This window comes from Scomber scombrus, chromosome 4 (genome assembly GCF_963691925.1).
Source record: "Scomber scombrus chromosome 4, fScoSco1.1, whole genome shotgun sequence".
Classification (NCBI taxonomy): Eukaryota; Metazoa; Chordata; class Actinopteri; order Scombriformes; family Scombridae; genus Scomber; species Scomber scombrus.
The window spans coordinates 2,119,770-2,147,079 of record NC_084973.1 but is presented as its reverse complement, the minus strand read 5'-3'; the positions used below and the strand labels follow the sequence as shown (position 1 = coordinate 2,147,079).

General features: G+C 41.7%; 1 protein-coding gene across 1 annotated transcript; it reads left to right on the top strand.

Moving 5' to 3' along the window:
* Window positions 1–2,225: 2,225 nt before the first annotated feature.
* On the top strand, window positions 2,226–27,062 carry gcn1 (GCN1 activator of EIF2AK4). Its single transcript, XM_062417498.1, has 57 exons — window positions 2,226–2,269; window positions 3,283–3,385; window positions 3,481–3,544; window positions 3,668–3,799; window positions 4,140–4,248; window positions 4,352–4,450; window positions 4,712–4,846; window positions 4,950–5,127; window positions 5,217–5,291; window positions 5,414–5,542; window positions 5,627–5,677; window positions 5,772–5,870; window positions 5,960–6,133; window positions 6,228–6,380; window positions 6,475–6,567; window positions 6,673–6,748; window positions 7,678–7,837; window positions 7,927–8,116; window positions 8,224–8,348; window positions 9,409–9,587; window positions 9,684–9,777; window positions 9,867–9,980; window positions 10,073–10,271; window positions 10,367–10,516; window positions 11,441–11,619; window positions 11,861–11,941; window positions 12,487–12,630; window positions 12,829–12,953; window positions 13,117–13,306; window positions 13,413–13,483; window positions 13,664–13,829; window positions 13,927–14,121; window positions 14,257–14,503; window positions 14,661–14,782; window positions 14,930–15,044; window positions 15,250–15,429; window positions 16,024–16,244; window positions 16,341–16,409; window positions 16,506–16,644; window positions 16,730–16,926; window positions 17,630–17,772; window positions 17,862–17,979; window positions 18,101–18,316; window positions 18,423–18,587; window positions 19,464–19,625; window positions 19,714–19,806; window positions 19,892–20,035; window positions 20,123–20,392; window positions 20,482–20,595; window positions 21,264–21,494; window positions 21,608–21,801; window positions 23,048–23,162; window positions 23,574–23,670; window positions 23,952–24,100; window positions 24,381–24,491; window positions 26,076–26,297; window positions 26,399–27,062. Exons 1-57 carry the CDS (start codon window positions 2,252–2,254, stop codon window positions 26,522–26,524), a joined length of 8,010 nt encoding a protein of 2,669 aa, XP_062273482.1. The 5' UTR covers window positions 2,226–2,251; the 3' UTR covers window positions 26,525–27,062.
* Window positions 27,063–27,310: the final 248 nt, after the last annotated feature.

The following is a 27,310-nucleotide window of genomic DNA, read 5'->3' as shown; positions in this document are numbered from 1 at the left end:
GAGCATGTAGTACTTAATATGAAATGATGACATCACGTAACATCTTCTATTTGTTTTTGTTTTTTTCCTCAGAGGAAAAGCTTTGAAAAAGAAAACACACCAAGTGAAACAACAGAAAATGTGGGAGAACAAGAGGGTGAAGATTGTTGCCATGGTTGCAGTGGTGCTATAGTAGTGTACTCCTTTAAATTTGGGGTGAATTTGCGAGTAAGCTTACTTATTTTTCTTTTTGACACATCTGCATGCTGACTACAAAACAGAAATGAGTAATGGTGATTTAGAGAAATGTGGAATAATGTGCAGACTGATACTTTACTGTTAAGTGGAATTTGTTTTTTAAGTATTGTGTGTTCTGCAGTTATACTTCTCACTCATACCACCACCTCCCACTTGACATACTGACCCTGAACCATTTAGCAATCTGAGAGCCACACATCCTGCCGGTTTCTTTAGCAGTGAGTCATAACTGCTGCAGCTTAACTTTATTGACACTGTTCAAATCCTCCAAAGCTTTCACATGATAGAGAACAGAGGATAAGGAAATGATGATATAATTTCCCCATACTGCATGTTCTATATCCTAAATTGGGTGTTAATTTAGCTTTTATAGAGCTGTGTTAAGTCTCACCTGGAGATCCCTGCTTAGTTTAAATTTTTTTTTTTTTTTAAATGGTGATTTCAAGCTTTGCAGCCCTTTGAATGCTTTTCTTCCAAATAAGTAAAAATGCTTAACTGCAGTTAGGTACATTTCTGTACTGAGGTGCTCTGATTGTCTTTGTGTATCTATAGCTTGAAGGAATTATTAAATCGTACTGGAAAGCATGTTTCCTGAGGCACATCTGGTGCTTTTTGTTCAGCAGAGAATGAATGCTTTAAGTCAAATAGTTGTCTTGGTGATCTTATATCTTCTCAATCAATTTAGTTATTCTAAGATAATGAAATAAAATGTGTTAACACACTTCTTGAGCTTCTTTGTAATATATCTAATCAATCAAATTTGCACTTTTCCCCATCTGAGCTTTTGAATCATTTTTTCCCCTCCTCCTCACAGTGCACCATAACATGTTCTACTGCTTCCTCTTGTCCACATAATTCACATCTGCCTGTATCAGTGCTGTTCTAGTAAGAATAGTGTACTAACTATTTCATCCTGTTTCCAAATCTGAGTCTTGAAATCCTTAATCCAGCTATATTTTAGACCCAATTTACAAAGTCTAATTAATAACCCACATCTGTGCTTCTGTTATTTCATATTCTAAACACACATTATTTGAATCCATGGTGTTTCTTTCTTTTCCCAAAGCATACAGTATATGTTTGAATATATATCCGTTATTTTCTATATAATATGTTAATCTTAATCATTTTCTCCCTCAAAAATGTGCATTCACCTGAAAAAAAGAAAAAGCGGCGAAAAATAAAAGGTGAAGGAAACACAGAAAAATCAAGGGTTTTCCTAGGACGGTGAAGTCATGGCCCGTCCCTATGTTGCCTCTGATTGGCTAGTACTCGTTTTCGTTTTTTGGTTGAGGTTAGGCAGTGTATGGTTTAGGGATAAGAAGTGAGATCGGTTCGGGTTAAGAATATTAATAAACCAATCAGAGGCAGAGTAAGGCGGGTCAGGACTTCGCCATCCTAGGAAAACAAATATCGCTTGCGACTGATGACGTTTCATAGGACCAAACTCATTCATAAAGTCTGTCCAGCTAAAGATTTTATAGAGACATTAATGTGACGTGTAGTTTCATTTATTGATGTCCAGAAACTATTGTGCATTTATTTCTGAAGAATTTCTAGCAAAACATGAAAATATTGATGACATTTTTAAATACTGACTTTTAATTTGGAAGAATGTAATGTTTGGTCTCATGGAAAATAATACACAGACAAGAAAATGTTTGTATACACACAATAATGTTATTATTATAATGGCCAAATTACATAACTGCCAGGTTGTGCTGTTAAAAAATGTTACATAGGTTGTGCTGTTAAAAAATGTTACATAGATTTTTATCCCCCCCTAGCGTTAATTTATAGTAACACTTTTTATATATATTTTTTTACATTTGTTATACATGTGCCCATAAAGTATACTCTTTTGTGTGTTATATACATACAAACAGTTTTATGTTAATTAAAAAAGAGAAGAAAAAAAGAAAAAAAGAAAGGCACTCTTCTTCTTCTTCGGGGCTTGACTAGTTGTGACCCGGACGTGACGTCAACAAGTCCTTCCTGCATCAGGACCGGCAAGATGGCAGCGGACACGCAGGTTTGTGTGGCTGGATTTTGATAGCACGTTCTTCGCGTACAGAAAGGAAATGCACTCTTTTCCGAACCAAATTCGCGCTCTAATTAGCGCTGCTTCATAAACATCTCGGTGTGTTTTGGTATTCAGGGAGTAGCACGGGCAGAAATGAGCAGCTTGGTGGTTGGTTAGCTGTTAGCTCAGAGCTACGTAGAGTGACTCCATCAGATGGGCAGCTGCTGTGTGTACGATAACCTGCTCACAGAGACACACAACTGATTTGTAACCGCATCGAGAGGCCACACGAAGGCTTGTTATGATAGTAGCGTCTCCTAACTAACCGACCAAGCCCTTTGACTCGCTGTCATTAACTTTAGCTGGACTACATTCCCCAAGTTTGCCACAGTTAGTCTTGTTATGTGATGAGATGAGCCGCCGCCCTCCGTGTTATATCACCTCAAATGTTTCGAGTCATTTAAATACTCAGCAGATTAACTTGCTGACACAGTGATAGCCTGTTCTACATCAGAAATGCCTTTGTCGACCACCAGTTGATTATATAGTCCAACCTTCACTGTTTACTACTTTATAAAGGAGCAGTTTCACCAAAAATACTAGCCCAATTTTTCTCTGATTTTTCCCTTTTTAATGTAATCATCCTCATACAGCACAGTTCAGACAAAACATTAAAATTACACATTTATATCTAACCCATCCTTATAAGATGTATGTCCTGATCTAAACACAAGTGTCCCAAATATGAGTTGACTAATTTGACCAGAGACGATTAGTCAATTTACTGAGTAGTTTATTGGTAGGATAGCAATTGATTAAAGCCATTTCTAAAGAAAACCACAATTTTTCCTTTGTCCCAGCCCCAAAAATGAAAGGAAATTCTGCCTCCACCTGTCCACATATCATCATGAACTTATGTGGGTGCCTGACTATAGTTTGGACAGAACAAGCTACACCATGTGCCATTTCTTCCATCAAAATCAGCTGACCAGTTCTCCTACTAACTGCGCCTTTTATTCCAGGTTTCAGACACGCTGAAGAAGTTTGCTTTAAAAGTGACTACATCCAGTGTGAAAGAGCGCAAGGAGATATTTGGAGAGCTGAAACAGTGTACAAAGGGTAAAGGTGAGGGGATTTTGAAGGCTTTAATTTGCCGAGCGGTAATCTGTTGGTTTAGTGTTAAAATCAGCACTAACATTTGGGCAAATGTCTCTTTTTAGAGTTACCAGAGCCTGCCATCAAAGGACTGTGCAAGCTCTTCTGTCTCACTCCACACAGATATCGGTAGGTGGAACGTTTTCAATCACTACAAAACCATACTAAACCAAAATGTATGATCCCACTTGTTTTTGGTGTTTGCGTCCGTTGTATTTACTTGTGGTGTGTGTGTGTGTGTGTGTATTACAGAGATGCTGCATCCCGCAGAGAGCTCCTCTCTGTCATTGGCCAGCTGGCTGACAGTCAGCCTGACATCCTGGTGACCAGCCTCCTCCAATGCCTCCTCAACAGTGGAGTCGTCAACAAAACTGGAGAGCCCAGGTGCGCCCCTGAACTTTATATTCAAGTTTGTTTTGAGTTTATAAAGCAGAAAGATCATTTTCGACAGTAGTTGAAGCACTTAATAAATTCCTACATTTACAGGCCAAGAGAAGAGAATCATAGCACTGTCAGAAATGTGTAGTTTTAATGACGTGAATACTGCTAAGTCATTTAAAACGCGTAATAAAAACAAATGTGTAATTGCATAAAAAGGAGCATTTAACAGATTAAATTAAGAAAATGTGTGCATGTGTGTGTCTAGGAGCCTTATCCGTTGTGTCATGTCATCCTGGTTGTTTCTTCTTCTCCTCTCTTATGCTTTGCTGTATGGTCTCTTCAGTAAAAGCACAGGCTCCTCTGCCTTCATCGGCTTGTCATGGACGTGCCTGTTAGTGCCAATCGTGTTTCCAACCCCAGAGAAAAGAGAAGGAGCCGTCTGGAAGAAAATGGTCAGTAAACTGCCTTTGTGAAAATTGAAATGACATCACGGATATTATCATTACTGTGAGCATCTGTGAAAAATGAATGCTTTTATCTGCCGTCATCTTCCAGGTGGAGGTTCAGAGCCTCCTTGTGGCCGAGGTGGTGGGTGGAGCCAAATCTACGGCTAAGAAATCAAGCCTTAAACATCTCAGTCAACTCTGGGAGAAAGTGAGTATAGAACACAAGACATAAGTTGAGCTTAAATTGTCATTGTGTTTCAGCATGTAAAGCCCAATGATATAAGACACACTGTATGTGATATGTACACAGTCAAAAGTTTGGATACATCTTCCCATTCACCTGAATAAGAAAGTGTGTGCAAACTTTTGACTGCTACTGTATTCAACCCAAGTTTGATCCTAATTCGTGCACATAATAATAAATTAATTGCTGTAATGTAAAGTAATGACATCTTGTTGTTCTCACTAGAACTCTGGCCTGGTTGATCAATACATCAGCACTCTGTTGAGTCTGGACCAGAGCCCGAATACACTGGCCACGCTGGGTGTGTGTTTAGACTTCTGCACAGCCCAGAAAGACAAAGCTGCAATAGAGAAGTATAAGGTGAGTGTGTATGTTTTTTTTTTTTAGCTCATTAATGCATTTATATGTTATTTTGTGGCTTTACCATTATTATAACCTCATGTTTGCTTTGTTTTTTCCCTAGAGTGCCATGCTCGACCTGTACATCAAGTCAGTCCTTATGAGCAAGACGAAACCTCAACAGCACATTTTGGACAAAAGCGGCTCCCTGCTGCGTCACGTCTCCCACCCCGAGTTCAAGGAGCAGCTGCTGCCCACCCTGCAGAAGACCATGCTCCGCAGTCCTGAGAACGCCATGCAGAGTGAGATGCTGTTTAGTGTTTATATCATATTCACATTCGCCTGCTTAATGCTCACACCGTGGTTCTGATCTCTTGTCTTGTCTCAACAGCCGTTTCCTGCCTGGTGTCCACCGTGACTCTGGATCTCAGCCAGTACGCCATGGACATCGGAAAGGCCATCGCAAGTAAGACTTAAATGCACTCAGCTGTCACAAGGGAGCACTTCTCCACATATAAATAACAATGTCTGAGAAACACTACTCTAGTTTCTCTGTATCGAATTAACTGTTAACCGTGTGTGTTCCAGGCCAGCTGAAAGCCAACAACGCCCAGCTGATGGAGGAGGCGGTGCAGGCCATGCAGAACCTGGCCCAGCAGTGCAGCGACCCCACCGCCGTGCAGGACATCGTCACCCACCTCTTCAAGATCCTCGGAGGTAACGCGCTTCATTTCCTCCACTGCACACGCGATTGTTTTTTTAAATGACAAATATCGTAACGTGTAATATTTGCGGTCGCAGGCTCTGAGGGGAAGCTGACAGTCGTCGCCCAAAAAATGAGCGTGTTGTCAGGTGAGAGGGTTTGGATATATTTTAAATATGTAGTAATCTTTAAGATGGAATTGGAAACGGACACTTTTATACTAGATGATTCTCTTTATTGTAGGAATCGCCAGCTGCAGCCATCATGCCGTATCAGGAACCTCCAGCCAGACTCTCAGCTCTGCAGTCACTGTGATGTTCATCCCTTATTTACAGCAAGAAGGTATCATCACCGCAGATTGAATAACTTAATCATCTTTTAAGTTTGTGCCTTTTTGGTTTTAAATACTAACTTTTCCAACTTGTCCTTAGTTCACGAGGGCACCCTGGTGCACGCCGTGTCCGTTCTCTCCCAGTGGAGCAGCCGCCTCACTGTGGAAGTTCCCTCCGCTCTGCTGGACTGGTTAAAGAAGGCGTTCACCCTCAAGACCTCCACCTCCCTGGTTCGCCACGCCTACCTTCAGGCCATGCTGGGAGCTTTTAAAGGTCGGTCCAAGCTGTGTGTTGAATGTACATATCCTGATATACAGCTGAAATCAAACTAAAGTCACCTCATCGCCTCTTTTTGCCAATTTTTCAGGCGACACCACGGCCCAGGCCAAAGACCTCATGCCCCTGCTCCTCCAAACAGTGGAGAAAGCAGCGGCGCAGAACTCCCAGTACGCCCTGCTGTCAGAAGGCGTCGCAGCTTCCGTTCTCCTGAGTCGGCTGGCTCTGCTGGATGCGGTGCCAGGTGAGGCTTTAACATGTACTTTTTCTCAGAGAACTCTTTAAAGACAAGAATCGGAGGTGGTGATGAATTCTTTTTCATCTTTTTGTCACTACAGAAGCGAAATTCTCCAGCTTTTGGAACCTGGTGTTAGATGAGAAGAAGCCGCTGTTTACTACAGAGAAGTTTCTCTCCCAGGCCAATGAAGAAAGTGAGGACATTTTAACACATTTTATTATCATCAGCTTAAAGGCTCATGACTGATTTTTTTAAAAATGTGAAGATCTGAAAAATGACGGCTTGTTTGTGTCTCCAGCTCTGCTCACAGTGCTGCTGCTCTGTGAGAGGCTCTTCTTGGACCACTCCCACAGACTCAACGCCAGCAAATCACAGTGAGGCTCACCTTCTGTTTACCACTCAGACTTATCTAGTCAATTTCAACAATGCAAATACAAGCAGCTATTATTAATACAGACATCACAGCAAATAAAGCAGCAGTAGTAGCATCATAAATCACACACTTTTCATATTTAGTTTTTACTTTTAGCATTAACTGGATTCATTTTTTTGTACTTTATGGATATTGTATATTTAAGTACACATAAGAACACTACAGGATCAATACTGTTATTATCACATACATATAAATGATCCATAGATGAACCTCATTCAGTGACATAGAGCTGAAGTTAGTTATGTTTATACCCTGTGATTTGTAATACGTTTCAGCTATGTATTGACAATGTTTTATTTGTGCAGTAAAAAAAGCAGAACTTAATCATAGAATACTGCAGAGCTTTAATCATAAGTTATTTCATTAAGATGGTTTATAGTGTTATTTATTTGTTGTGATGTTTAAAATTTTATTCTACTTTATTTTGTTATTTTATTATTACTTTCATTCTTTTTTATCTTATGAATTTTATGTTTGTTTGTCTTTTTAATTTTTTTTTAACTTAACTAGCTTTTATTAAATTTCTCTTATTTCAATTCACTTTTATTTTGTCTTTTTGAACCTGGTTTTTACTCTTTTAATAACTTTAAAATAACCTTTTCTCCCATTCTTTTTAAAATTTTTGTTTAGATTTTTATTATAAATCTTAAAACTTTTGTTAAATTTTTTTCTCACATGCATTTTCTTTTAATTTAATTGTTCTTTTTAAAAAAAAATTCTTTCACCATTTTTGTCTCTGTTATCTTTGTTCTGTCTTGTTATCAGCTTGTCAATCAACCATGAAGCACTCTGAACTACGTGAACCTGTGTGAAAGGTGCTATATAAATAAAGTTTGATTGATTGATGGTTCATTTTGCCACATGTAGGATGTATCACCACGCCACAGTCGCGGTCCTGTTGTCTCGGAGCTGGCGTGTGAGGAAGCGAGCTCAGCAGACGGTCAGGAAGCTGCTCTCTTCTCTGGGTGGATCCAGCCTCGCCCACGGTCTGCTGGGAGAGCTGCGAGTGGTCATCAACAAACACAAAGTACAGACCCCATACCTTAATAACATGAAACCACATATATTAATCATGTGGAATATGCGGATGACTGTTTTGTTTTTGTATGTTGTCAGGTTTTGCCTCAGGAAGTCCTGGTGTCAGAGTCGGGCGAGCAGGGCGAGCTGGGCCGGAACTACATCCTTCCACGTGTCCTGCTGGATGCGCTGTGTGTCGTCTGCTCCTCCGCCAGCCAATGGGGCGACCCCGTCGAAGCAGAGAACTTAGCCATGGAGATCCTTATAGTCACTCATCATCCATCCATCGGTATGAGATTCAACCTGCTGCCTACTCGTTCACCACGATGACTCCTTGATGTCATTTTGATGCCTGGTTTAAAATAATGTGTGCGTGTGTGTGTGTGTCTCTTTCAGTTGAAGCTCGCCGTGGACTGTGGCCCATCCTGCTCTCCTCCATGAACATAAAAACAGAGGAGTTTATCGAAAAGAAATTGGAAGATATTCTGCCACATCTGCTGGAGGTCAACGCAGACAACCAGGTATCACACGCCTCCTTAAACTTACTGTATTTATGTACGATTTATATGGGTCAGAGACAAATGAGGGTTAAAAATATGTTTAAAAAATAGCTTTAAAAGCAGCATCAGGTTTGTTAAAATGTACATTTTGTATTTTTGTTGGTTTTATGTTATTTGAAATGACATTTGCAAGGCAAAGCAGCTTTATTTATATAGTGCATTGCATACACAGGGGCAATTCAATGTGATTTACATAAAAACCAAAAAATTAAACAGTAAAAATTGGAAACATTAAAACATATAATTCAAAGCAAGAAAACCCAATTATAATCAAAATAAAACAAAGTACAGAATAGAAAGAAAGAAAACAAAACAAAAAGCTAGACTAAAATACAGCATAACATATGAGAGTGCAGCATAAAATAATGATCTGCATTAAAAATTATTTAATTATTATTATTTTAATTTATGCACAATTTTTTCCAAAAGTAAGACTGAATGCTCTTGAAAATGTCAAATGGTGTAACCACGAAAGAATGATACATATTACATATTTTATCACCTAGAGTGTATTTAAGTGGACTTATACTAATAATGACCTGATCTCCATGATTCCCCAGATTAAATGTAATATTTAGAACAATTGTATTCCATTACCTTTATTTAATATAAAAGTTATAATGTAAGATCATGCCAAACTAGTGGATATGATGTTTTATTTAGAATTTACTGTTTTTTATGGTTACACCACTTAGACATTTTTTGCCATAATCCTCTAATATATTCTGTCAATATGAATTAAAAGCAGACATTTTTAGCTGGGTCCACAAAAAGAATGTTTGCAAGTTATTCATACGTTTATTTTCATATTTGAACCCCTTTTTAAATTTGTCGAAACCACATGGACAAAAAAAGCCGTCATTGACCCATTTATAATGTTGGGGAGAAACTGAGGTTGTTTAGAGGATAAATGAACAATGAAAGAAGTGAAATTTAAATTACACATAGGATATTGGTTATAAGCTCTTAATGTGTTTTTAAATGACACCCTGATGTTTAGTGGTCTCGTGTTTCTCCTCAGGCGGTGAAAAATGCCGTGGGTGCTCTATCCAGCCTCTCCCCAAACAAGCTGTTACCGCGGGTTATCAACCACGTGATGGAGGGGCTCTCCCGACCCGCTCTGCTTCACGTTACCAGGGAAGAGTACGCCATCATGCTCACACCTGAGGGAGAACTGTACGACAACAGCGTCTTTCAGAGGTACAACAGTTAACCTGAACTCAACAGAAATCTGCATCATTTTTCTGTCATCTCTCTGGCATTCATTCACTCCTCTCTTCCCTCTCTACACTCCAGCGCCCAGAAGGAAAGCACCAAGAAGGTCAACATGAAGAGAGAGAACAAGGCCTACTCCTACAAGGAGCAGATCATTGAACTGGAGTTACAGGAGGTAGTTTGAAGTTCTTATAAGCAACTTTTTTTACTGGTGTTAATGTCTGGATGATATTTTAAATGGTTTTATTTGCTTTGATGGTGCAGGAGATGAAAAGGAAGAAAGGAATCAAGGATGAAGTGCAGCTGACCAGTAAGCAGAAGGAAATGATGCAGGCCCAGCTGGAGAAGGAGTCGTCTGTACGCAGGAGACTTCAAGGGGTATGAAAGCAAAGTTATTAACATGCTATTTCTAAAACAGAGTGCTGCAGTGTGACATTCTTCATTTCTCCTCTTCTTCTTGCTCTCCTCAGCTGGATATGGAGTTGCAGAGTGTGCTGGGTCTCCTGGAAGCCACTCTGATAGAGGGACCGCCTCAGATCACCTGGGAGCTCCCCTCCGTCCTCCAGGTCCTAATGCCTCTGCTGAATTCCCCTCTGGCCGCTCCACGTATCCAGCAGGTCTTCTTGGACATCGGAGTCTGCCTCATGCCCCCACAGCTCCAGCATCTGGGTACACCACCTCTCTTTGTATTGTATTCTAGTGACGGACACAGCTTTGGCCCAGCAGCAACATTTAATATTATTATTTTTTTTATTTCTCTACAGCTGTGCTTGTAGGACACGTGACTTTAAGGTTGCTGAAGCCAGAGTGCGACCTGGACGAGGCCTGGGGACAGGAAGACCTGGACACAGCAACCAACCGCACTGTGTTACTGCTGCACAACTACACTGTCCCTCAGAGAGAGGGCAAGGCAGGTCAGTCAAAGCTTACAGTGGTTTTGGACACTCACAATCAACCTAACACATAGAAAGATCTGCTTTCTTTTTATAAAAATACGGACAATTTCTTGCAAGTAATGAGTTAAGACAAAAATCATAAGAAAAGTTCAAGTAGGGGAATCAGATAAGTCAATAAGTCCCATATCAGATGTGGACATTTCTTTATAAACTAGAACAGGGGTGTCAAACATACAGCCGGCAATTTTTTGATTGAAGAAAAGTCATTCCAATTTTTCTGCTGCTACAGACGTTTTTTCCCCCACCTTGAAATAAATACAATCATCTGAACAAACAATACATGCATATATTATTACTATATATATATATTCATTCATATTGGGGTCATTTATTTAAAACATTAATCTTTTGAACATTGTAGAAAATGTTGTCAATCAGCAGCTTCTGTGCAAAATAATCTGAAAAAAACAAACCAAACATAATATTGTTAAAATTGCACTGGTTTATTATAGTATAGTTAATATATATACATTCTATATTATTTTCAGGTTATTATGCAGTGGTTTTACTGGTCTAGCCCACTTGAGATCTAACTGGGCTGGGCCCCTTAACGAAAATGAGTTTGACACCCCTGACCTAGAAGAAGAACAAGACTATAGAACAATATTATCTATAATGGAAATATTGAGTCAAATATTCCAAAAAATATTAATTCAATATTTCAAATGAAAACTTTCAAGTAAATAGTCAGTTACACAACATCTAGCTAATATTTAATAGAGTTATGGTTAGAAATAAGATGCATTAGGATATACTGCTGTGAAGGAGCTGCAGCTATTTGTCATTGAGTGTGTAACAGGTCCTAGTTATAGTGAACAACCAAGATAAGACATCTGACTCATTTCCACCACTCTAACTACTTACTTTCTTTTTTTTCTCCAGATGCGGCTCCGCTGTCTGCGCCGGCGTTCTCCGTCTGCTTCCCTCTCCTCAACGCCATGCTCAGGGAGTCTTCAGGCGGCACCGAGGAGACGGAGACCATAATGACCAGATCTTTGCAAATCATCAACGAACATTGTCAGCTGCGGGCTAAGACGGATGACGGCATTACTATAGATGAGGTACAGATGAACTTTGCATCGCCTTTATTTTCTTTTGTCTTGTGCTGAAAGACGATTAGAGAATAATAACTGCCATGCTGCAGCAGTTATGTATGCAGTCAGCTACGTAACTGTCTTTGTCTTTGAGCTCCTTGTTTACAGCTATTACACAGAGTTGTTGCGCTATAAAAATAAATGGCATAGAAAATGAAAGAGGTTTATAGGACGGTGCTGTAATAGATTTATGTTTTCTATTTTTCAGACCGGCCCAGAACTGCTGCCACGTGTCTCCATGCTGCTGCTACTGACCAGAATCATCTCCACTGCTGCCCCGAGACTCCAGGTACACAAGAGAGTTATCAGACTTTCACTTTACTTTATCTTGTTGATGGACTTATTTATCTTCCAGATTTCATCCTGACTATTTAACATCGTAATGATAAAGCAATGCTGTCTATACAATATGTATCCATACATACATACACTTAATATGTTCTACAGACAAGCCTCTAAATACACACTGTACATTACCTGTCCAGCACTAAATGGCAAAGATAGGACTACCCAGTGAACATAGTGGAGCATTTAGCAGCTACAGATATTTCCCTCTAGAGTTGGAAAAAAATCAAAAACAGAGATAAAAGGAGAGAGAATATGTGATTTACAGGTGCCATGTTGCCAGAAACACAACTCCAAATGAATCATAATGTTGCTCCATGTCTGTCGGATGTGTAAATAGGCCACACATTTTGCAATATCAACTTAAAAGGTAATATAATTGTCAATGTTGTGTTCAAGTGACAATGAAATCAGTAGTTGTAGATCTTAATAAGAGATGTGTTGTTGCTTTTCGCTGTGATTTGAGGCTTTCTCTGCTCTGTGTTTCAGGTGTTGGCGGCTCAGTGTCTGACTGCGCTGTGTGCCAGTGCCGGAGGAGGCGAAGGCTGCACTGTGGCAGAGCAGTCAGAAATAGACGTCCTGCTCGAAGCCCTACTCTCACCCTGCTTCTCTGTCCGTGACGCTGCTCTCAGGGTGAGCTTCAGATCAGTTCACTTTAATACGTGTTTAAGACAGCCAATCACCAGGAATAGGTTTATTACAGACAGAAAAGTTACCACATTAAAATAAACCGAAAAAAGGAATTTTCAATCATGATATTAATATATCTATCAGTAACTCTGGTTGAATAAGAAATGTGCAACTATTAACACTGAATATCTCTGTGCATAGGGTTTGTTGGAGATGGAGTTTGCCCTGCCTACAGACAGCACAGAGTCCAGCGGACTGAGTTTGCTGCGCAGGCTTTGGGTCGCCAGGTTTGATGTTGAGGAAGAGGGACGAGTCTTGGCTGAGAGGTACGTATTTTGGGATTTTCTGACTTTTCTGTGGCTCCTTTTGTCTTCTACTTGAGTGCTCATTTTGTACTATGGATTAGGGTTAGTCACTGATAGTCATGTTTAAAAAAAAAAAAAAAAAATAGCAGCTGAGCTAAATTCTTGTCTTCTCCCTCATCCTCAGGCTCTGGGAGTCTCTGGATCTGGAGCTTGTCCCTGAACTCTGCTCGCTGCTGATCGGAGACGTCACCCATCACGAGGAGGCCGTCCGCACTGCTGCGGCCGACGCTCTATCCAGCGCCGTGTCCCAGTACAAAGACCAGTCTGCCACAGTGCTCGGCCAGCTCACTGAGCTCTACCACCAGAAACTTTATGTAAGACCTCGCTCCGTGTCAACCTGTGAATACTTTATTAATGGATGGATTTGTGTTTGATGACCAAAGAATGATTTCATTTTTTTTTTCTTTTTCAAATTTAAAGAGACCACCTCCTGTGCTGGATGCCCTGGGTAGAGTCATTTCTGAAGCTCCACCTGACCAATGGGAGGCCAGGTAAGAAAGACCAGCAGCACTGTTAAATCCATTGATCCAGGGAGTTTGCTTTAGCAGTTATTTGTCAGATATCGCCATGAACGCTCATCCAGGATTACTAGAAAATCAAAAAAATCTTGTAAATAACATGTTTACATTCCTTTTTGTGCACTGAGCTCTTCTGTTCCACATTTCCATCAGGTGTGGAATTGCTCTGTCTCTGAACAAGTTGTCCCAGTACCTGGAAGAATCTCAGGTCACCCCTCTCTTCCTCTTCTTTGTCCCCGACGCTCTGAACGACCGTCACACCGAGGTGCGGCGCTGCATGTTGGACGCTGCCCTCTCAGGTCTCAACACACATGGAAAGGTAAAAGCTCACCGCTAGCTTTTCACTGTGTAAATACACCGATACATTTCAGATATGTACTTTGTATCTTTTCTAATATACATCTTTATTCATACAGGACAACGTGAGCTCCCTGCTGCCAGTGTTTGAGGAGTTTCTGAAGGACGCCCCCCAGGACGCCAGCTACGACTCTGTCCGTCAGAGCGTGGTCATTCTCATGGGCTCTCTGGCCAAACATCTGGACAAAAACGACCCCAAGGTCAAACCCATTGTGGCCAAGTTGATCACTGCACTCTCTACACCTTCACAGCAGGTAAAGTAACCAATCCTACTTGTCTTCTTCACACCAGCTCTAAAAATGCTTAAAAACGATGATCGTAATAGATTCAAAAACGAAAAACATACTGTACAATACATCATCTCATGTGGTTTGTCATCCTTCACACAGGTCCAGGAGTCTGTGGCCAGCTGTTTGCCTCCATTAGTACCCGCCATCAAGGAAGACGCTGCAGGAATTGTAAGGAACCTGCTGCAGCTGCTGCTGGAGAGCGACAAGTACGCAGAGAGGAAAGGAGCGGCGTACGGATTGGCCGGCCTGGTCAAAGGTCTCGGGATCCTGGCGCTCAAACAGCAGGACATCATGGCCACGCTGACCGACGCCATCCAGGATAAGAAGAACTTCAGACGGAGGGAAGGTCAGTCGTCAGTTTGGTTTTTGTATCAGTTCACACCTGATTTTGCAGATATTACGTACGTCAGACTACATTGTCTTAAATGTATCGTCCACCAGATGGCGCCATCTGGTGGACGAAGACTTCAGCAACATGAAGAACTTGCTTTTCTCTGTTACAGGGTCACTGTTTGCCTTCGAGATGCTGTGTAACATGTTGGGGAAGCTGTTTGAGCCGTACGTGGTCCACGTGCTGCCACACCTCCTGCTCTGCTTCGGAGACGGAAACCAATACGTCAGAGAGGTGAGCGGGCACATCCCATCCTCCTGGCAAATTGTCTACACTAAATTAGGAACCTTTCTGCACCATCCAGTTTAAAATATAGCATCTCAATCAGTCGGGGAACTTGTGTGAAAACTGTTTGTGACCCTTTCCTTCCTCCTCCACCAGGCTGCAGATGATTGTGCCAAGGCTGTGATGAGGAACCTGAGCGCCCACGGTGTGAAGCTGGTCCTCCCCTCTCTGCTGGTGGCCCTGGAGGAGGAGTCCTGGAGGACTAAAGCAGGTAAGCAGCACCTACAAGAGCAGGGAATATATTAATAGGATAGCAAATTATTTCATCTTGTCAGGCAGAGACAGACAAATATTGCTGCCTTGTTGATTGTGATAATAGTTATGAAGAACTCAGTAATGAATTTTATATGAATGATGGCAGTACAGTCAGTTGTCACAGTAGATTCTCATGAGTCACTCTCCTCTTTTTCTTCCAGGCTCGGTGGAGTTGCTTGGAGCCATGGCTTTCTGTGCACCCAAGCAGTTATCCTCCTGTCTGCCCAGCATCGTGCCCAAGCTGACAGAGGTGCTGACCGACTCCCACGTGAAGGTGCAGAAGGCCGGCCAGCAGGCCCTCCGACTAATCGGCTCCGTCATCCGTAACCCTGAAATTCTTGGTAAGAGTCGTGAGAATCAGAGTTGCTGCCACAGGAGTTTTGTGTGCCAAGATGGCTTTCAAAACATACACTTTTTTCTGTATGTTGAGATTATTTTAGGGTGTTTTTGTGTCCATTTCAAATTGTTACAGGGTTAGTTTTAGAATATTCAAAACATATTTTTATTGGGTTACTCAGTTATAGTTTAGCACTGCCGGTAATAATCCAGAATGTGACAGAAGAGAATGAACATTTTGTTTAATTTATTTCAACACATTATAACATCAAACAACTTAGGAATTAGTGACAGACTGAGCTGAAAAATGCCCCAAGAGAGATGGGATCAGTGGTGTGTACAGAGCTGCTGAAGCTCCACCTAGTGGCCATTCTGAGAAAGTACCAAACTCACAATCAAACTGCATGTTTTCTGTGACGCCACAATAAAAACAAAATAACAAAATAAGGTCAAAATAATAGTTAGTAATTTAGTGAGAAACTACCAGAAAATGTTCTAAAAAATGCCAGATTCTTTTTTGGAGTTACTGTTTCCTCACTGATGTTTGGTGAACTTGTAAGTAAATAAATAAATGCTAACGTCGTCGTTCCTTTCCTCAGCCATTACCCCCATCCTGCTGGACGCTCTCACCGATCCCTCCAAGAGGACTCAGACCTGCCTGCAGACGCTGCTGGACACCAAATTCGTCCACTTCATCGACGCTCCCTCTCTGGCTCTGATCATGCCCATCGTGCAGAGAGCCTTCCAGGACCGCTCCACAGACACTCGCAAGATGGCCGCTCAGATTATCGGCAACATGTACTCCCTCACTGACCAGAAGGTACACAATGCTAAAATCTCACAACGACCATCAAACCAGTGTTTTCTGTGAGCTTGAATTTTTTGGTTATGATAATCATATGTGTTGTGTTTATAGGATCTGTCACCCTACCTGCCCAGCGTCATTCCTGGACTGAAGGCCTCTCTGCTGGATCCAGTGCCTGAGGTGTGTTTAGTGTGTGTTTAGAACAGAGCCACTCTAATATGCACTATATGTATGTGAAGCTGATACCAATGCTGCTCCTCTCCTTCTCCTCTCCAGGTGCGTACAGTCTCAGCTAAAGCCCTGGGCGCCATGGTGAAGGGAATGGGCGAATCCTGCTTCGACGACCTGCTGCCGTGGCTCATGGAGACTCTGGCCTCCGAGCAGAGCTCCGTGGATCGCTCCGGAGCTGCTCAAGGTGGGTGTCGTCACTCAGTCAATGTATTGTTCCTAAATATAATCATTCAAAAGTCATTAATGGATACCTGTGTCGGCGTCTTCAGGTCTGGCCGAGGTGATGGCCGGACTGGGAGTGGAGAAGCTGGACAAGCTGATGCCAGATGTGGTGCAGACAGCCAGCAAGGTGGACATCGCTTCTCATGTCAGAGACGGTTACATCATGATGTTCATCTACCTGCCCCTCACCTTCGGAGACAGGTTTACTCCCTATGTTGGGCCCATTATCCCCTGCATTCTCAAGGTATTCATCCATCTCTGTTGTGATGGAAATGTTTTATTTGTTTATCTGGAAGTGTCTATAGGAAGTTCAAGAGTGGTATAAGCGTGTATTTTAAATCCATATTTTAAAACTTTTAATTATCTTAATTGTTGTTGGTAGAATACATTGAAGACAAGCTAAATATAGTCTGTAAAGGTTATCTTTGACATTTTATTATTATTATTTTTTTTAATAATTTAGATTTTTATTTGTAGTCAGATGTTTTACAATACAATTACAAATGTTTTAATTCATGCCAATGTTTACAGTTTACATCACAGCACCAACAGTTGACTAAGGGATGTTAACAAACAGACAGGCAAAGAAAAATAATTAAGTAAAGAAATGAAAATAAATAAGACATTTTAAAAATATAAGTAAATAAAAAAGCCTACATAAAGAAAACATAGACCCAAAGTAGATGGCAGCTTTAAATCAATTTCCATCAATCTTGGATATTTTCATGTTTTGTGGTTTTATAATATTGAATCACATGGATATATTTAAGATATTTGGACACTGATCAAGAGAAGACAAACAGTCAAAATATTGAATGGAGATCAGCTGTGTGAAAGTTTAGTTTAAATACATGTTTATCTGGAAGCTGGCTTCCAGTTTAAGTACTTACTGTGCGTCATTCAGCACATGTCACTCACTCTCTCTCTGTCTCTGTTTCATCTACCAGGCTCTGGCTGATGAGAATGAATATGTGAGAGACACAGCACTGCGAGCCGGGCAGCGCATCATCAGCATGTACGCCGAGACCGCCATCCAACTGCTGCTCCCTGAGCTGGAGCAGGGCCTGTTTGATGACCTGTGGAGAATCAGGTAAGACTCATACACACAGTCATTTTGTTAGAGGCTGAATAAATGTTACATCGACTGAACTGTGCGTCCTTGTTGTTGTTGCTTTGCAGGTTCAGCTCTGTGCAGCTGCTCGGAGATCTGCTGTTCCACATCTCCGGAGTGACAGGAAAGATGACCACGGAAACAGCGTCTGAGGATGACAACTTTGGAACTGCCCAATCCAATAAAGTATGAACACATTCCTCTTCTACTCAGCCATCCAGTTAATTAAAGGAATTCTTTTTGTTCTTTATTTCCACTTAACTTTGCCATCATAGCATTACTGAGCTCTGGGCTTTTCCCTCCTCAGGCTATTATTTCGGCTCTGGGTGGTGAGAGACGTAACCGCGTCCTCTCCGGCCTCTACATGGGTCGTTCAGACACCCAGCTGGTGGTTCGACAGGCATCCCTCCACGTGTGGAAGATCGTGGTGTCCAACACTCCCCGAACCCTTAGAGAGATCCTCCCAACCCTGTTCACCCTGCTGCTGGGATTCTTAGCTTCCACCTGTCCCGACAAGAGAACGGTAAGGCTCCTTTTCACTTCATAACTCATTCAATTGAGTTTTTTACATTTTCTGTGAAAGCACCTGCACCTTCCTGCACTGACACTGTATGTTGATGTATTTTCAGATTGCTGCTAGGACACTGGGCGATCTGGTGAGGAAGCTGGGAGAGAAAATCCTCCCAGAGATCATTCCCATCCTGGAGGAGGGGCTGCGCTCCGACAAGAGCGATGAGAGGCAGGGAGTCTGCATCGGCCTCAGTGAGATCATGAAGTCCACCAGCAAAGATGCGGTCAGTCTTACAGATGCTGGGACACACACATTTCTCTGCCAGTTTAAAAGCATGCAGGAGAGACGCCACAAACATGACAGACACAGTTAATGGTTAAAGGGGCACTCCACTGATTGAAAATGGTTATAAAATCCTGTGTGGCTCTGGAGGAGCTTTGTCGAGTCTGGAAAAGAACGATGATGTCATCATCAGTGCTATCGTTGTGATTACAAAAAGCCTGTGGCACAAACTTAGCTTGTGTTCTTTGAAAGATGTGGGTGTGTACCAGACAGAATGGGCCTAATGACAAAAAGGTGTCAAGTAGCATCAAGCAAAGATGTGTTGAGCTTTGATCTTTATCATGAGCTAAAAGTCAAAATATCTCAGCTGCTTTGACCTTTCTTTTTAAAGTCCCCTAACTTTACAGAGGTGTAACACTAAGTTACTCAAGTAAACTTTTAAATTACACTGTTTGCACCTCTCACATTATTTTTTTGAAATATGATTTTTCATCCAGATCTTTGGATTATAGATTTATCAGATTTTTACTAGTTTCTGATTTTCAAAATAAAAGCAAAGAGCTTTTTCAAAAAATAAAAAACAAATTATTATCCCAACTTGTGTTTCATATTAAAAATTAATCCTTTTTAACTAGTTTTTTTTTCTATCCTGTTGTTCAGGAAGTATAGCAAGTGTGACATTGACATTAAAAACTTGCTCTTAATGGCCAGCAACCTGAACGGAAGCTCAGCTGCTGTGTGTTAATGAGAGGCGGTGTGAAAATGCTTTTTCATTTCAGAATCCAAAACAAACAGACACAATAAGTGTGTAGGTGTTTAACTTTTTAAGAGTATGAGTCACGACGCCTGATTTGACCTGCTGGTGTTTCCACTGTAGGTGCTGGTCTTCTCCGAGTCCCTGGTCCCCACGGTGAGGAAGGCTCTCTGCGACCCTCTGGAGGAGGTCAGAGAGGCCGCGGCCAAAACCTTCGAGCAGCTCCACGCCACCATCGGTCACCAGGCGCTGGACGACATCCTGCCGACCCTGCTCAAACAGCTGGTGAGGGAGCGAGGACAAAGACACTCAGCAGACAGTTAATGTTAGAATTGTAATGAGCAATGAATAATAAATCAAATATCTTTTGCAGGATGATGAGGAGACAGCAGAGTTTGCTTTGGATGGTCTGAAGCAAGTCATGGCTGTGAAGAGTCGCTCCGTGCTGCCTTACTTGGTTCCAAAGGTGAAATTTCAGTCAGGTTTTCCTTCTTGAGGCTTTAATATTGCGTCAGGCTGACTAAAACAAACGTTCTCTCCGATTTCACCAGCTGACTGCTCCTCCTGTGAACACCCGTGTGCTGGCCTTCCTGTCCGCCGTGGCCGGAGACGCTCTGACGCGTCACCTCGGAGTCATCCTTCCCGCCCTGCTCTCCTCCCTCAAAGGAAAGCTGGGAACAGAGGATGAAGCGCAGGTAACACCAGCATCCACCGGCCATAATGACTACTGCTGCTGTGGAGTTTAAGCCTTATATCATATATTTTGTGATATTGCTCTTCAGGAGCTGTGCAGCTGTCAGACAGTGATCCTCTCCGTGGAAGACGAAGTGGGCCAGCGCATCATCATCGAGGACCTGCTGGAGGCCACGCGAGGCAGCGACCCCGGCCTCAGACAGGCCGCCGCCACCATCCTCAACGCCTACTTCGCCCGCACTCGTCTGGACTACAGCGCCCACACGCGCACCCTGCTCTCAGGCCTCATCCGCCTCCTCAACGACTCCAACACGGATGTCCTGACTCAGACCTGGGACACCATCAACTCCATCACCAAGGTACGCTGAATGACACAGCACAGATTATACTTCTTTTTTTAATCAAAAGGCAAACGTGGGCTCAAGGTTCTGTTTTTGTTCTTGTATAGAAACTGGATGCAAGCAGCCAGCTGGCTTTGATCGACGACCTGCATCGAGACATCAAATCAGTAGCTGCAGATGTGAAGGGTCAACACCTGCCTGGTTTCTGTCTGCCCAAGAAGGTAAGAAGGCTCCTCACAGCATGATGGTTTCACTCCTTTCACTCCTTGCTTTAGACAAGTTCCTTTGCTCTTCCTGGCTTGTAAAAATGCTGAACAAGAATCTGGTTCCCACGTGTCACATGTCACTGTAATTGTGTCCACCACACTAACAGAAAACCACACTTCCTCATTTAACTGATGGCATCAACCAGCAGAAACCAATCACATTTGTCCGTTCAACCCCTGCAACAGAACGTTAGACCACAGAGAGCTGTTTGCTTTGCTATCTCAAAGTGACCACTCACACTTTCCACTCTGCATTAGTGCTGCAACTTTACAGTGGAGTAATTGATTAGTCAACTGACAGCACTTTAAAGCATTTGTTAGATATTTTTGGCAGTATAATTATTTGCTTTCTTGCTGAGAGTTAGATGAGAAGATCTATATTAATCTCATGTCAGTACACTTATTTTGAAGCTACAGTCAGTAGCTCGTTAGAAACATTTCAAACTATTCCTTTAATCAACAACTAGTCAATGAATTTATGATTAAAAAATGATGTGGTCCCTTAAATGTGAGGATTTGCTGTAGAGTTTTGGTTGGTTGGTTGTAATAAAAAGCAATTTGAAGCAGCAACCTGAGCCCCGACCAATCATTTCTCATTATTTTCTTCCTCATTGTTTCCACAGGGTGTCGTTTGTATCCTGCCTGTCCTGAGAGAGGGTGTCCTAACCGGTAGTCCTGAGCAGAAAGAAGAGGCAGCCAAAGCTCTGGGAGGCGTCATCAAACTGACCTCCCCCGAAGCCCTGCGGCCCTCCGTCGTCAACATCACCGGACCGCTCATTCGTATCTTGGGCGACCGCTTCGCCTGGACGGTGAAGACGGCTCTGCTGGAGACTCTCACCCTGCTGCTGGCAAAGGTCTGTTATCTGTAGCTCCCCCCGCAGGACACGTAAATGTCCAAGTACTGTTGAAAGCACCATCATTTCTCCCTAAGTCACCTTGTCTCTAACCTCTGGATTCCCCCCCTCAGGTGGGCATCGCTCTGAAGCCCTTCCTGCCACAGCTGCAGACCACCTTCCTGAAGGCCCTGCAGGACTCTAGCCGCGGTGTGAGGCTGAGGGCCGCTGAGGCTCTGGGCCAGCTGGTTTCTATCCACACCAAGGTCGACCCACTCTTCACCGAGCAGCTCTCTTCTATCCGCAATGCTGAGGACTCAGGAGTCAGGTAGGCACTGATACTGAAATGTACATGTAGAAGACACTGGAATGAACTGCATAGACCCCATAATACACTACATATAAGATCATTGGCCCTTCTTTGTCATATTTTAGAACATTTCCAGTGATGTACAGAAATTGATGAATCTAATTTTAAACATTTTGCTGTGAATTTTACACATATCAGAACCAGTGGTCTGAAAGGTGTCAGTGAAGTAAGCATGTGTCAACTCATATGACTCAAAAAAGTCATAGATATTGGTAGCACAATGCTAACGTGCAGGTTTTTTATTTGCCACTGGGGGGGCAGCACAATAACCTTTAAACACACTGACATATCATCATCATATAAAGTTTTTATGGCGAACATATAAGCAAACATTTGCCTATTTACACTTCCGTAGTTAAATATTTAGTCTCCTGCCTCTTGTTTTTTGTTCTCACCAACTAATGAGGGGAAAACCTGGTTCACTGCTTAATGTTTCAGTATGCTCACCAGCTAGGCTAGTCGCTAATCGTGTGTACAATTGGTTTATCAGAGCATTTAAGTTGCAAACAGCTTCCTCCTGCTTCTTGAAATAAGGTCAATGAGAGCGGTGAAGGTCAACCAAAGCAGCGTACAAGTCAGGCCTGTAAAACCACAAAGCTGACCTGAAATACACTAAAGTGCTCCTTTCAGTGTTGAGGGGAAGTTGAGAGAATATTTGTCACTGCAAGCAACGACTTCCACATTATGCACCGTCATCTGAACTGTAATTACTATTGATTAGTGCGGTTTTAAAAGGAAATCTGAGTGGTTACAGCCAAAGAGAAACACACCCTTAGAATAACATACCAAACCGCCCTTTAAGAATGTGTGGTTTGACATTTGTCCAAACAAATGCTAATAACAAGAGGCTGATATTATTAGCCAATACATCACAGACATATCTGTATCAGCATATATGTTGGCAATTTTCTAAAGATGTCACAGAGATTCTTATTATAAATTCAGATTGATTTACATTTTGGAAAAAGCTGTTGACCAAACATGGACATTTTTTGGAACACTTTAAGGACACGCCTTTAATGTGGACTTACAATTAATTATTAATGAACTTTAAAAAATTGATCATCTACTATTGCACTGTATCGTTAAAACACTCATAAACTAAAAGAACTGAAATCAACCATTTTTTTCTATTATTATTATTATTATTATTATTATTATGAACTCTCTCATGCTTGTGTTGTGCACTTCTCCCCTCTCACAGGGAGACCATGCTTCAAGCCTTAAGGTTCGTCATCCAGGGGGCCGGGTCAAAGGTGGATCCAGCCATCCGCAAGAACATCACCACCACATTACTAAGCATGCTGGGACATGATGAGGTATGACAGGGGGAGCAGATGTCTCGCAGCTTCAAGTAGAGCTGAAGGGTTTTTGTTTTTTTTAAAGTGGCGCCACGCCTGGTTTTCAAGCCCAGGGGGGCCATAATAGCTACCGAGTACTTAAACAACACAATGATACATTCACAATATAATAAACAGTAAAAAATAAAATAAAAAGTATTAACTTCCAAGTAGTGAGACAGGCTTTCACAGTAAGCTGCTCAGTGGTGAAGTTTCCTCTCTGATCACAGTAGAAAAACGGAAGCGAGCACAGAGGATGTGGTTTGCTTAAATAGGTGGTTTTTGAGCCTCCGTGTCGGTTTCGGAGAAGAAATGACATTGTCAACCTGTTTCTGTCTGGCTTTGCGTGTCTGTCTGTGTGTGTGCGTGTGTGTGTGCGTGTGCACGTAGGATGCGACTCGAATGGCTTCAGCCGGCTGCATTGGTGAGATGTGTGCCTTCCTGTCGGAGGAGGAGCTGAGGAGTGTGTTACTTCAGCATGTCTTAGGTTTGTATTTACACGCAAAGCTACTGTCACTGTCATCTTCTCAATTCAGCTGGTTATATATGTGTAGAATTTCAGATTTGCATACATTTTTTTTTTCCAGTTAGAAAATACATCTGATTTACAGACTGAAATGAGTGTTATTTCACTTTAAAGATGTGTATTGATCATTCCTCAAAATATATATGTCCAAGATAACTGTCTGTGTGTATTTTTCATTCATTTTCTGCTACTCCCTGTGCATCAGCAGCATAATATAACATCATTTTCTTCCCTCATCTTAGCCGACGTGTCTGGTGTGGATTGGATGGTGCGTCACGGACGTAGCTTGGCCTTGGCCATAGCCGTCAAGTGCGCACCTGAGAAGCTGTGCGCAAAGGAATACTGTGAAAATGTGACTGAGACTATTTTAACCAACGCCACTGCTGACAGGGTGAGGAGAAAGTGTGTGTGCGGTTACTGTTGCTACAGTGTGAATATCCTGTTTGAAGCCACTCCTGTTTAATGCTTTTGAATAAATTTAACAAACGAGCTACAACTTTTATTTTGGTGAGCTTTAACCATCCCCTCACTGCCATAGGTCATTCAAACAATAAGAGCTGCAGACTGTACAGATTAATACACTCTTCAATGTGAGATTCACATAATTCCAAAATAAAGTGATTCATATTTGCACATATTGTACTTATTGTGATTCTGCTTCTCTTCTCCAGATTCCCATCGCGACCAGTGGCATTAGAGGGATGGGCTTCCTGATGAGGCATCATCTGAGAACAGAGGGAGCCAACAGTGTTTCCCAGCGCATCATAACACAGTTTGTGAAGGTAAAGCAGAAACAGTTTCATTCAGCTGATGATCACTAGCTGTTTACTTCCCTTTTGCTCTATTTGCACATGTGAGGAAGTGAGGGCCCTAAAGTCACAAAAGATTCTTTATCTATTCTCTGTGCTTTGAGCTGGAAATGAAAGAGTTAAATTGAACTTAATTAGGGTGATTTAGGTTTAGGGTTTGTACAGAGTTTAGAATTCACTTATTTTTATCATCACTTGTTTCTTTTTATGATCACAGGCGAGCTGAAGCCCGCCCCACAACACATGCTCTCTGTGTGAAAAGAAACTGAAGCTGCACTGATCAATATTTTACACATTAAAAAAAAGGGGTCAAATCACTACGTGTAATGTGAAGAGAGAGAATTAACACCCTTACCGAGCAGTTCCCCCTACGCTTTAAAGTGTTTTAACAGCTTTCAGCTTGTTTCAGTTTTAAACTATGAACTTTGTTTGGGTTCACTCTCACTGCACTCTTTTGCAGCAATAAACACTCTGTATGCTACCTGCCCAGCACATAACAGCAGACAGACAGCTAGCTGCTGATCATTGCCAGACGGATACTAGATTTTTTATTTAGTGGAGTAAAAACATTCTGATATCAATATATGAGCTGATAATTGTGCATATACACAGAATAATATACATAAACACACATTTTTTGCAATGATCCCTCAAATTGGTTACCTGTTATAAAGGTATGTAATAGAGGCATGATATTTTACAGTTTAACAATGAAGTTTTATTGTATAAAATTACAAAAATGCACTGAAATGGTAAACTACACAGAAATATAGTCATTATAAATTTCTATGAATAAAAAAAACAAAAAAGTACACAACTTGTATTTAGAAAAAGGATCAAATATACACAAAGTTCTATGATAAGCCAACATCCAAAAATATTAGCTGACCAATATATCATATAGGCTCTAGATCATAGTGCAGCTAAAGAGCCAAATATATCTGTGTCTGTTGCATGTGTAAATAAACAGCTGATTGTCAACATGTTCTATGCTTTATAAGGTGATATTAAGTCAGTGTTAACGCTGCTTTAAAAAATAGTGTTATTAGGATTAAAAGCTTAAAGGCACAAAGGACAAACAGTACTTGTAATTGTACTAAGAGGTTATTTAAAGACAGATGTGTCAGATGTGTGACAGATGTCATAGGTTGAGGTTTGAGGTCTTGGGTTGATAATTCTAATAGTAACTTGAGTGTAAAATACTTTGATTGATGGGATTCAGCTCCAGTTGTCTACGCTATGTCTAGTCCATTCAAGTCTAAAGGAATCTGTTTTTTGTCTTTTCGAAATCACAGAAATTTGAGTCAAACATCAGTCATAATTCATCAATTCAACAAAGCATACACATCCAGTTATATGCTAAAATCTCATGCCCAGTGATGATATCACAGATCAGATATCAGGTGGATGTAGTTAAAGTCATCAGGCTGTAACAGTGTGTATAGGAAGATGAAGACGATGATGAGCACCTGTTTCAACACTGCACAGTAGATTGGAGGTCTTGTGTTGTGACGCATGATGTCCGTGTGACCCCCTCCCTCCCTCCCTCCCTCACAGTGTCTTCAGAACCAGTCCAGCGACATCAGACTGGTATCAGTGCGGGTGTTGTGGTGGGTGTTCAAAGACCCAGCTACGCCCAGCATGGAGGCCGTTCACATCAAGCCGCTGCTGAAGAGTCTGCTGGACAACACCAAGGACAAGAACACCAGCGTCAGAGCCCAGAGCGAACACACCATCGTCAACCTGCTCCAACTGCGCCAGGGAGAGGAAACCATGCAGGTCAGACTACGAGCTGTCTGTAGTGTCAGTTACAGATTCAGATGAAGCATTCAGGAAAACACTGTTCTGATTTTCTGGTTTTATCTCTCTCCGCTATTCAGACCGTCACTGCCATCCTGGACTCCGCAAGTAATGACCTGCTGTCAGAGTGTCACCGTCGGTCTCTGAAGAAAATCGCCAGCATGCAGGACTCCAATGAAGAAGTAGATGACACCATCCTAACGTGATGGAGCAGGGACTGAGTCATGAAAATAACCTCTGCGGAAAATCAGCAGAAGATTGACTTACGTGTTATACAAATCTCCGCTGTATGACAACCCCAGACACACTCACCACACATGCCCACGTTGCCTTTCATGGACAAAAGGCTGAAAATGGGAAGTGTTGTGACTGTATTTTCCAAATATTCCCCCAAAAATTCCTTTTTTTTCCTCCTTACTTTTGCTCTATTGTTTTAACGGCCTTTAAATGCCAATTTATAACTTTTTTTTAATTTTAGCCCACGACATGTAGGTTATTCTCTTGTACTGTCAGAACGAAAAGGCCAATTCTGTTTTGACTTATCAATGTGTTTTCACTTATTTTACCAAAATGATTGGAAGATTTATGACGCTACTGTAACAGAACACCCGACCCCTTTAATTCAGTTTTATTTGGACTTTGTGTGTGAGAGTTGTTTGGGGGGGGACACAACCTCTTATAAGAATAAAATCATTCTTATGTCAGTAAAACGGTTGTAAAAAGGCAATAAAAAAAATAAAAAGATCACGATTTCATGTAGTGTGTGAAATATTGAAGAGATGTTTTTCTTAGGGATGGAGTGAAGGGTCACTGGGGGTTTCATCACACATACAGGTACACCAGATGTTTAAATTGTCAATAAATATGAGTATTATATGGATCACATGTATTAAGGAGGGCTGCTGGGAGCTTTAGCCCTCCTGGAAAGGTAATTTAAAGAAATTAACTTTGAATCTCTGGAGGGAAAAAGTTATTTATCATATCCTATAAAG